At 74.5% G+C, this 10,848-nt stretch overlaps 1 protein-coding gene across 1 annotated transcript; it reads right to left on the minus strand.

Annotated features, from left to right (window-relative positions):
- Window positions 1-509: 509 nt before the first annotated feature.
- On the minus strand, window positions 510-8,147 carry KLF16 (KLF transcription factor 16). The gene is made up of 2 exons (XM_070058532.1): window positions 7,562-8,147; window positions 510-2,193 (listed from the first exon to the last, which is right to left on the minus strand). The coding sequence occupies exons 1-2, from the start codon at window positions 7,995-7,997 to the stop codon at window positions 1,904-1,906; spliced, it is 726 nt and encodes a 241-aa protein (XP_069914633.1). The 5' UTR covers window positions 7,998-8,147; the 3' UTR covers window positions 510-1,903.
- Window positions 8,148-10,848: the final 2,701 nt, after the last annotated feature.

Here is a 10,848-nt window from a genome sequence, read left to right on the forward strand (position 1 = left end):
GGGAGGGGCGGCCCCAGGCGCCGGGCTGCGGGCCCCCTGGGGAGGGTCTGGCCCGCAGCGCGCGCCTACCCGGGCCCCATCCTAATTGGCAGCCGGCACGCAGCAGGCGCCCGCTCCCCGGAGGGAGCCACGGATCGCGGGGCGGGGGGCGGCCTGGCGTGCGCGCCCCCAGCCCCCGCCCGCAAGGGCCCAGGCGGGCGCACGACGCCCCCGGGCGCCGCGTGGCTGCGCCTCGGTTGCCGGGTAACCGCTAACGAGGCCGGGGGCGCAGCTGCGCCCGGCCCAAGCGACACGGCGCGCGTGCAGCTGCAGGCACGCCCCTGCTCCCGCCCCGGGCCTCAGGGCCGGGGGGCGTCCGGGCCGCCCAGGCCTGGTCGAGACCCCTGGACTCACGAGCGTGCTGCCTCAGTTTCCCCGGGAGGCTGACGGCTTTGGGGTCACCCGGGTGGGAGGGGCCGCGAGGCTGGGGAGCTCCAACGGCGGAAAGAGGACCACACAGACACACTGGAGACAGGGTTAAAAAAGGGCTTGTTTAATTAAATACAAGGGGGCAGGCGGGTAGGAGGGGCCATCCACAGAAAGCGCCAGTCCCTGGGGCCCCTCCCCGCCCACCCCACCGCTAAATGGCTGCAACCAGGTTCGGGCGCTGGGGGGCGCACGCGCCTCCAGGCCCGTGGACAGCACAGCCCGGCCCTGGGCACCGCCAGGGCTGGGAGCCGCCCACACCCACCCCCACGGACTAAGGCATATCACTCCTGCTGCCGGAGACAGGAGGGCTCGGGCCCACGCGGGGCCCACGCGGCCCCCAGTGGGCACTGCAGGCTGGGCGGGGGCCCCGGACACACCAGCACCCTCCAGTCGGGACACACGGAGGTTCCGGACCAGTGGGGGGGGAGCACGGGGGTGGGCCCTGGGGCAGGGGACCCGGGGCCCCTCCCACCGCAAGGTCCTCCATCCATCCAGAAATCCAAGCCTCCCCAGCTGGGATCAGAGACCCCTCCCCACACACACACACAGCCCCTGAGGTTGAGGGCCCACCCACCGCGGGCCCCGGGATCGGTGCCTGAAAAAATATTCTACCCCGTCCAAAAAAACCGAGCTCTCCCACCAGGCCAGCGGCCACCCCTTCCAGGAGCGCAGGGGCCAGCGCTGGGGCGGAGCGCGCCCCTGCCCAGGGCTGCCAGGCTCCCGCCGGACACTGATTGTCGCACAATGCTGAAGGCCAAAGCCGGGGACCCCCCCACCCCGGTGGGAGCGGGGAGGCCGGGCACCCGCCCCTCCCCCACCCAGAGTTGGCCGCCCCCCGGCTCTTTGGATGAACCCGTTTTCCCCTCGGCTCGCCCGCCCCCGCCCCCAGCCTCAGGAGCAGGAGGACCCCGACTTCTGCCCTGCCCTGCCCCGCCCCGAGGCCCAGGGTGCTGGGCGGCCCCTCCTGTGGGCAGGACCTACGGACACCTGAGATTGAGTACCCAAGTCGGGGGGCAGCCGGGCTGCACCCCGATTTCCCTGAACGTCTCCAATGGCTTTCAGTGGGGTGGGGTGGGGACAGGCAGGGGCCCCGGGGAAGGAGTCCAGGCACTGGGCGCGGCTCCCAGGCCCCCCACCCTGGGGAGGGCGGGGGAGGGGCTGCTGGCTGCCCCCCCTGGGGTCCGTGTCGCCGGGATGGGAAGTTAGCGGTTGTGACTATTTACAGACTCAGCTGTGGTCACCTCTGTGGGCCAGGCTGGCCCAGGTCCAGTCTCACGCCCCCCCCTTGCTTGCTCAAGGTGGGCAGGGGGCAAGTACAGGGTCCCCGCCTGGCCGTGGGCCCCGGACATAGGCGCGTCCATGATGCTGGTGGTCCATGGGGAGACCCAGCGGGGGGCCACACTCGCACCCGGCTGGGCTGGCGGGACCGGGGGCCCTACAGGCCGGCGGGGGCCGGGCTGGGCGCCGGGCTGGGGGCGGGGCTGCCGGCCAGGGAGTCGCTGGGCGAGGTGCTGCGGGCGCCGGGGCGCCGGAGCAGCTCCGGGCGGAAGCCAGGGTGGCGCCGGGCGTGCTTGGTCAGGTGGTCACTGCGGGTGAAGCGCTTGGCGCACAGCGGGCAAGGGAAGCGCTTCTCGCCCGTGTGCGTCCGGTGATGGCGGGCCAGCTCGTCCGAGCGCGCGAACTTCTTGTCGCACCCTGGCCAGTCGCAGGCAAAAGGGCGTTCACCTGGACGGGGGCAGAGGACGGGGGTGGTCAGCGGCTGCAGAGGACCGGTCGCCTGCCTCCCTCCCCCGAGACCGAAGGGAGTGAATTTAAAACGCGCGGGGACCCCGCCCCCGTGCCCCAGCGCGCACCCCTGGGCAGCCCTTCCCATGGCGCCGGGACCCTGGGACGCGACGGCTGCGTTCCCCCAGGCCTGCCCCGCCCAGGAGGGGGGATGAGGAAGGGTCCCCTCCGACACCCCCCGCGCCCCACCTGTGGGTCGTCCGAGGTCCCCCCCAAACACTCCCCAACCCGCGCGCCAAGCCGGGGCCGGGGAAGCGAAGGCCGGAATGGCGGCTCGGAGAGCCGGTGCAGTTCAGGCGGGACCGCGGAGGGGGCGGAGCCTCCTGGAAGGGGCGGGGCCCCACGGAGCAGCCAGCTGGCCACGCCCCTCCCCGTGGGACAGCGAGTGCCGGACGGGGGCGGGGCGACTTCCTCTACAAACCCCTCCCACCGCCCAGGCTGGGCCTCGCCCATCCTGCCCTGGCCCCGTGGTCTCTCTCCCCTGTCTGGGGGCCTTGGGCCTGGTGCGCGTGACAACAGCGTTGTCAGTGCCTGCCCAGCGACAGGGGTCTCCGAGGGGCAGCTCGGCCCTTGAGGCCAGCTCTGGCCCTCTCTGACCACGCGCAACTCCCAGGGGAAAACTCGCAGCCCCAAACCCAGTTTTTATTGGGGGGGGGTGGATGGATAGGCTTGGACACGTGGGCGGGGTAATCCACGCATACGCCAGGGCCGGCTGGGGTCCGAGGTGGGAAGCAGGGAGACAGCAGGACCAGGCCCCCAGAGCTGTGCGGATGGCCAGGAGGGTGGTCCCCGGCTGGGTCCCACACCAGGGGGTCCTCAGAACGCCCGGGGTAACCTCAGAGCCGGCGCAGCAGAGGGCGGAGGGAGGCTGAGATGGACCTGCCGCCCCCTCCCCCCTTCCTCCCTGCCACGCCCCGACACCCCCACACACCTGCAGGAGCCCCAGGCCCCAGGAGGCTGGGACCTAGGTGGTGCCACCCCCCTGGGCTGTCTCAGGCCCGGAGCCAGACCCCGGAGGGAGCGCCACTCCGACCCGAGCTCCGAGTTCGGGCAGCCCCAGGGGCCTGGGTCTCCGGGGAAGCCGTGCTGTTGGCTTTGGAGCAGACCCCGGGTGGAGGAGCGACGAGCGCCTAGGGGGGCAGGCGGAGCTGTCGCCATCTTGCAGGGCGCAGGCGGGTGGAGGCAGAGGGGGAGAGGGGCACCCCGCGGCTGCTTCCCCTTTCAGGCCGGCGGGGCTGGTCCCTGCCTCTCCCCCTCCCCCAGTTCCACTTTGCAACGAGGAGCAGGTTGCAACCGAGGCCGGAGGCGCGCGCGGTGCCAGCGCCCGCCCGGGCAGGGCGCGAGCAGCCGCTGGGAACACAGCTGCCGCACGTAGCTCCGCGGCGGCGGGGACATCCGCAGCCCCAGCCGGCCCCGCTCACGTGGTCCCGCTCCCGCCAGGGGCAGGGGCCCGGGCCAGGGTCGCCTCCCCAGCCTGGGCGCCTGCCAGCCCCCGCCCCACGCTCACTGGCTGGGGCGCGCACGTGCGCACGTGGGTGGCGGCACGGGGCGGCGCGCGGGGGGGGGGGGTGCGCAGCTTCCCGTCCCCTCCCCTCCCCCCGCAAGGCGACCGCCTGCAGAATGCCAGGCTCGGCCACCCGGGCTCACGATCGCTCGCGGGGGCGGGGGGCGAGTTCAGAGCCAGCCGGGTCCCGCGTGCAGCTGCAGGCTACCGGGCTGGAGCGCCGGAGGATGCGGTGGGTGGGGACCGCGGAGGAAGGGCACTGTGGGCGGGGCCAGGCTGGACTTGACCCTCTGACTCAGGCTGGGCCCGGGTGAGCTCGGGACGGCCGGGGCAGCCCCGGCCCCTGGCGAGGCGGCGAGGCCCGGCCTCATCCGGCTTGCTCAGTCTTCACGGGGCCAGGCAGGCTTTCCGGGCTGCAGGGGCGCGGCGGGCTCCAAGGGGGCGGAGCCTCTAGGGCAGGCGCCCCTTCCCCAGCGCAGGGTGGGTAGAGGGGCAGAGGCAGGGCAGGTGGCACACAACCCGCAGGGGAGCCTGAGTGGGGGGTCCTGTGGCCGGGCCACCGGACGGTGTGCTGGGCCCTGGTCACCTCCACACCCAGCCCACCCCCGGCTCCCTGGCTGCACGGTGGGTCGCTCCTCCTGCAGGAGCCCCCTTTCCGGCCACCGCTGTCCCGCCCAGCGGCTGGCAAAGTATCCGGGACTGTCTCAGTCCCTCCCTGCAGCCCCGAGGGGCCACTGGGCAGCTACCCCCAGCTCCCACTCCGGACCCCGCCGGAACCTACGCTGGTGCGGTTCACTGCCCAGCCAACCCCCACCCGCTTCTAGAAGGCCCACCCTGTCCACCTGTTGCCGTGGCTGCCCGCTGCCCTGAGCGGCCTCCCCAGGCTCTGCAGGGCCCCCACTCCCTAACCCCTTCTTCCGTCCTTGTGCCGAGGTCACACACTTTGTCCCCGACTGGGTCTCAGCATGCAGCTGGCGCTTAATGTATGTTTCCGCAAAGCAGCAGCGGCTACAGGCCTCGGGACAGACACCGCGGCTCCCAGCACAGGGACAGACCTCAGCTACCCCGCCCCACCCAGGCCCCACGATCCCTCCCTCTGGGGCACCCTGAATGCCCTCCCCACCCGAACCGGCCCCTCCAGTGGGGGCTCTGGGTGCCTCTGGCCCCCCACCCCCTAACGTGCGTGCTGCAAACAGCCCCAGCCAGGCCTGGGCAGCCCCTCCTGCTGGTATCACGGCCCACTCCCAGCCCATCTGGGCAAACCTTTATCAGGGAGTCTGGGCGGGCGCGGGTGGTTATCACCCCCTGCAGGGCTGGGGACCCTCCCCACCCCACCAGCTGGGGCACCTGTAGCCATGCCAGCTGCTGTCCTCACCCAGCCCTCCCTAGTGGGAGTGCTGTGCCCCTGGGGGGTGAGGCTGCCCCCTGCACCCCCGCAGACGGCCCACCCTGTCTGTACCTCCAGCATGGGGGGGGGGCGGATCTAGGAGACCAGCAGGGTGGGGCCCAGTTTCCCGTCCTCTTCCGGGACACAGGTTCACGACCACCACTGCCCCTCCCTCCCCAGGAGCCTGGGGGTCACGGAACCATCCGCGCCCCTCCCCCACCCTAATCCCTCCTCTGTAACCGGATTTTCGCCTTGGTCGGAGCCGGGCCTGCCTCCCCAGCCTCCACTCCCAGGATTAGTGCAGCCCTCACCTTGCGCCCCAGGGCCCCCCACCCCCAGCCCGGGAGCCTCCGCCCCCAGGAAGCCCTCTCCTCTCATCAGCGCCTGGCACACAGTAGGTGCTCACCTACTCAGGCCTCGGCACACAGGGCTTCAACATAAATGGTGGGCTACAGCCGGGGGTGACGCTGGGGGCCTGGCTGCTTGTCCCACCTGGGGGCTGCTCCGGACACGGAGGGGGTGGGGGCCAGGGGCACCGTGTGGAGCGCAGGACAGCCCCAGGCGGTGAGGAGTGGGGACCAGAGACCCCTCCCACCGGGGACTCGGCTCAGGGGGGCTGGGAGAGCCGCCCGCCCGCCCCGGGGGTGCAGGAGCTGGTGGCTGGCAGCCTCTCTCCGCCCCCGCCCCCGCGCCCTGCTCCGTATCCATGGCAACGGCGTCAACATCTCCCATAGCTTCCAAAGTCCTTCCCGGCTCCACGCAGCTCTCTGGCAGGGCTGGGGGCTGCGGGCCAGGTGCAGGGGGGCTGCTACCCTGCACTTCTCCTGCCTCTCCTGCCCCTTCCAGGGCCACGGGGGCGCCACGTTTCCCGTCAGCCAGGCCCTCGCGCACAGCCCCAGGCTGCCGGCCGGGGATCCCGCAGAAGAGGGGGCAGGTCCCCAGGAAGGGGGGGCAGGGGCAGGACCCTCTCCCAGGTCAAGGCCCCCCGCCCGGGGCGGCTCTGCAGCCAGCCGGTGCCTCATGACGGCTCCTCACCAGATCTTTCGCACACCGTGGACGCCAGCATGCTGGTCCCGGGGGTCTCAGGTGCAGGGTGGGGGAGCCGGGAGCCCCCAACCCCTTCCACCAAAAGCGGCCTGCTCCCCGGACCCGCTCAGTGACCCCAGGGGCGTCCAGGGGACCCTGGCGTCACACAGCACCACAGGTGGTCCTGAGGCTGTTGCTGGGAGGGGGGCTCGGGGACAGGACCCCCACGCCTCGGTTTCTCGTCCACCCGTGGGAGGATGACTGGCCTCTCCCTCCACCCAAGCCAGGCAGAGACAAGGCTGGGCAAGCAGGCTGGGGCCAGCTCACGACCTCCACCCTGGGAACCCCCGGGCCTGCCTGCCCTCAGCCCAGGCTCACCCCCAACCAGCCAGGGCCCGGGAGCCCTCCGCGGGGGACCCCAAACGTCACCCACAGAAGTGCAGACCCCTGCCTCCCACACTCAGGATGCCCCCCACAGAGAGAGTGACGGGGGCTCCTGGCATGAACCAGAGACCCCATCCCGCCTGCCCCCCCCCCCCCGCAGCCCGGGACAAAGCCCTCTCCCAGTGCCGCCCCCACCACCCCCTCCCACCCCCACTGTAGAGTCTACACAGACAGGGGCGCGCACCCCCTACCCCCACGCCCTCGCCCACGGCCTCCGATGCCCACCTGCCCAGGGCCCAGTCCCGAGGTGGGGGGGGTACCCAACAACTCCCAGCGCGGGATTCTTAGCGTCCCCGCGACCCCCGGGGAAGCCTGCCAGGGGCCCAGTGCCGCCTGACCGCTGGCCCCTCCAGCCGGGCCACCGCCTGGACCCCGCGACAGGTGAGTGGGTGTGCGGGGGCAGCACGGGGGCAGAGCGGAGGGGTCTGGTCCCCTCCCAGGAGCCCCTCTCCAAGGCCCTCTCCCTCCCGAGGCGCGCGGCTCCCAGCCCCGCCTCCCACCCCGGTCGAGCACAGAAGAAGGGAGAGACGGCGTGCGGGGCACCCCCACCCTGGCCCGGCGCCAGCGCCCTCCCGGGAGACCCCGCGCCGTCTCCCCCTCCTCGGATAAGGAAACTGAGGCCGGATGCTCCGACCGCGGCGCCCACCGCCCAGGGCGCAGGGCGAAAGGGAACGAGAAAGAAGCCAGGCCAGGCTCCCCGGGGGGCTGCGCGGTCCGGCCGGCTGCCCCGACCCCGGCCGCCGCGGCCGCCCTCCGCCGGCCGCCCGACCGCGTGGCCGCCACGCCCCCCGGCGCGCCCCACCCACCGGGGCCCCGCCCTCCCGGCCGGCGCGGCGGCGGCGGCGGCGGCGGCGGCCCGGGCGCGCCCCCTCCCCGCCCCCCACGCGCCACGCAGTTTCGGGGTCCCGACGGGGGAGGGGGCGACCGAGGGCCCCGGCGCGGCTCACCTGTGTGCGTCCTCAGGTGCGACTTCAGGTGCGAGGACTTGTAGTAGGCTTTGGCGCAGCCCGGGAAGGGGCAGCGGTGGCTCTTGGCGGCGGCGGGCGCGGCGCCGGGGGCGCGGCCGGAGCCCGGGGACGAGGCGGCCGAGGAGGAGGAGGCGGGAGAGGCGCCCCCCGGGGCGGCCCCGGGCCCGCCGCGCAGGTCGGCCAGGATGCTGGCGGCCAGCAGGTGGGGCGCGGCGGCCGGGGCGCCGGGGGCCGGCGGCGGGGGCGCCGGGGCCCCGGGCGGGGCGGCCTCGCGGCGCGCGGCGCGCACCTCCAGGCCGGCGGCGGGGCCCGCGCCCTCGGGGCCGGGCCGCCCGCGGTGCACCACGGCGCCCGAGGAGATGGCCATGAGCACGTCGGCCGCGAAGTAGTCCACGCACGCCACGGCCGCCGACATGCCGGGCGCAGGAGGAGGCAGCGGCGCCCGTCCGGCCGGCGGCGGCTGCTCGAGTGCGGGAGGCGGAGGCGGAGGAGGAGGAGGCCCGGCGCGCGCCGCCGCCGCCGCCGCCCGCGCTCGGCCCGCCCCGCCCCGCCTGACGCGCCCTGACGCACCGGAGCCCGCGGGGGCGGCCGCGGCCCGCCCCGCCCGGAGGACGCCCCCTCGGGGCGCCGCGGCCACGCCCCCCGCGCGGCGCGCCCTCCACCACCAGCCCGCGGGCCGCGCGCGGCCGGCGGGGGCGGGGCCGGCGGGGGAGCCCGGCCCGGGCGCGCCCACCCCGGCGCTGGAGAGCGCGGGGTCCCCACGCGCGCGCGCGCGCGCTCAATCGTTTCTCCGGCGGCCCCCGCCCCACGCGGGAGGAGCGCGCTGCCGGCGCGCCCCCCTCTCCTCCGCCCGCCCGGATCGCCCCGCCCCGGCCCCAGCCTCCCCGCGGGCGCGCCCACCCCGCGCCGGAGCGCGCCACCGGCGGGAGCCCGCCCCCAGCCCGGACGCTTCCACCTTGGCCCCGGGCGCGCCCCCGCTCGCCATGGGAGGAGGGCTGCGATCCCCACGTGGCCGGAGTGGGGGGTGCGGAAGCGGCCGGCCCCGCCCCCAGGCCACGTGCGCGACCCTCCCCCCCACCTTTTCCCCGGCCTGGGGCCCCGCTTCGGCCCCGCACCCGCCGCCACGCCCGAAACCCCGCGCGGCACCGGCTGCCCCGCGGCGGGACCCGGCGGGGTGGGGGCCCGACCCTCCCGCCCGCCCGCTCGGCCGCGCCATTGCTGGTTCCTGTTTTTGCGCCCGGCTCTGGAGTGGCTCGTGCTTGTCCCACGGGGGTGGGGCGGCCGGGGTTCGCCGGGTGGGGGGCGCCGGGAGGCCCGCGGCGCGGGGCCGGGCTCCGGGCGGCGAGGCAAAGCTTGGGCGCCCTGATGGGACTCTGGTCCCGAGCCAGGACCCTCGCTCGGGGCGCGGGCCAGCGCCCCCCAGGACGCCCAGCGCGTGCTGTTGAGCTTTGGGGAGGACTTCAGGGGTCGCAGACGGCCGCGGTCACCCAGAGTCTAGGCCCGGGCTGTGAGCGAGGAAGCGGGCGACCACGCTCCCGCCCTCCCCGGCTCCCGCCGGTCAGGAAGGCCGTGCAGTGGCCGGCGCGGCCTCCAGGGGGCGGAGCTGCCCCGACTGGGTGTGGACAGCGGCCCTGGCCCTGGTCCCATCCTGGGGCGCCCCCTCCGCCCCGCCCGCCTGCCACCCCCGCCAGCTGCCCTCTGTCTGGCCACTGGCACACCTGGCCATGCCCGCTGGCCTCCCTTAGGAGGCCTGGCCCTCGGGAAGCTGCGACGGGGCCACTGGGACGCACGTGCCCCTTGGCCAGGCCCAGCAGAGCCCATCCGCAGGACCATGGCTGCTGGGCCTCCTGTGTGCGCGGGTGAACCATCGCGGGCCCGGCAAACCGTCCCGCCCTCGGTCAGGGGCCTGGGGGGCTGTGGTCGGGGTGTGCCTGGCGGCCCCTCCCGGAACGCCTACCCAGGCACCCCTCCACTGAAGTCCGTGGGCCTGCCCTGGGAGGGGGTTCAGTCTCGGGGGGGGGGGGGGAGTTGTGCACAAGCTCTGCCTGGGGCCTAGGGTGCAGGACAGAGCTGCCCCTTCCCTCGGCGGAAGGGGAGGCCAGATGGGGTCAGGGCGGCCATGGACAGGTGCCTCCCAGCAGAGTCCTGCTTGGTGGGTCCCGGGGTCCCAGGCCCGTGGTGGCCAGTCCTCGGGTACCAGCCCACGATGGTTCTGTGCACCCCCCCCACCTCGGGACAGCAGGCCGCCGCCCAGCACGTGGCGCTGACGCAGGGCCGGCCTCGCCTCACCCTGGTGGCACCGTCTCACAGATGAGGACATCCCGTGTGGGCGCCGGTTCAAGTCCCGGCTGTGCCACCTGCGATCCGGCTCCCTGCTCATGTGCCTGGGAAGACGGCCCAGGGGCCTGGGCCCCTGCACCCACGTGGGAGTCCTGGAGGGAGCTCCTGGCTTCTGCCTGGCCCAGCCCTGGCCGTAGCAACCATCCGGGGAGTGAGACACTGGGTGGAAGGCCTCTCTGTCTCTCCTCTCTCTGCCTTTCAGATAAATCAGTCAATCTCAAGAAGGCGGGATCGGGGCTGGGAGAGGAGCAAGGGGCCCGGGGGCGGCCCAAAGGCAGGGGCTCCTGGGGGACACACGAGAGCCAGGTGGTGCCGGGCCCCGTCTCCCGGGCCCGGTGAGGACAGAGTGCAGCCACCGCACACCCTCGCCAGGGTCGGAAGCAGAGGCGTGTGGGAGCGCAGGGTGCGCTCGGTGTCTGCGGAGAGGCCGTGTGCTGTTTGAGACGCGGCGAAGCTGCCAGGCACCGGCATCCCGGATCGGAGCCCCCTCCCCGCCCCACCCCACCCCCCATTCCCGGCCTGCCTGGCGGAGACGCTGGGGACCAGTGCGGGACGGCCCCTGCTCGGCCTCTGCCCCCACGTGGGAGACCCTGGAGAGCGCTCCGGCTCCTGCTTCAGCCACGGCCACTGCTGGCGTCTGAGCGGGGAGCGAGCGGATGGAGCCTTCTCGCCTGTGCCCCGCCCCGCCCCCCAGTGTAGACTGGACCAGCGGCTCCCTTCGGGACAGGCCGTAGCCAACTGGGGGACACAATGGAGAAGCCGCGGGGGTCTCTCCCCAGACCTGCGGTGGCAGTCCGACCATGAGACAAGACAGACACCGGGCCAGCCCCCGAGGTCAGACAAGGTCAGTGCCGAGACAGGCAGGGGCCTCGGGAGCCGTGCGGTGACCGGGGCGGGAGAGGACACGGCGCAGGGCGAGGTGTGGG

Source organism: Oryctolagus cuniculus, chromosome 16, assembly GCF_964237555.1.
Source record: "Oryctolagus cuniculus chromosome 16, mOryCun1.1, whole genome shotgun sequence".
NCBI lineage: Eukaryota > Metazoa > Chordata > Mammalia > Lagomorpha > Leporidae > Oryctolagus > Oryctolagus cuniculus.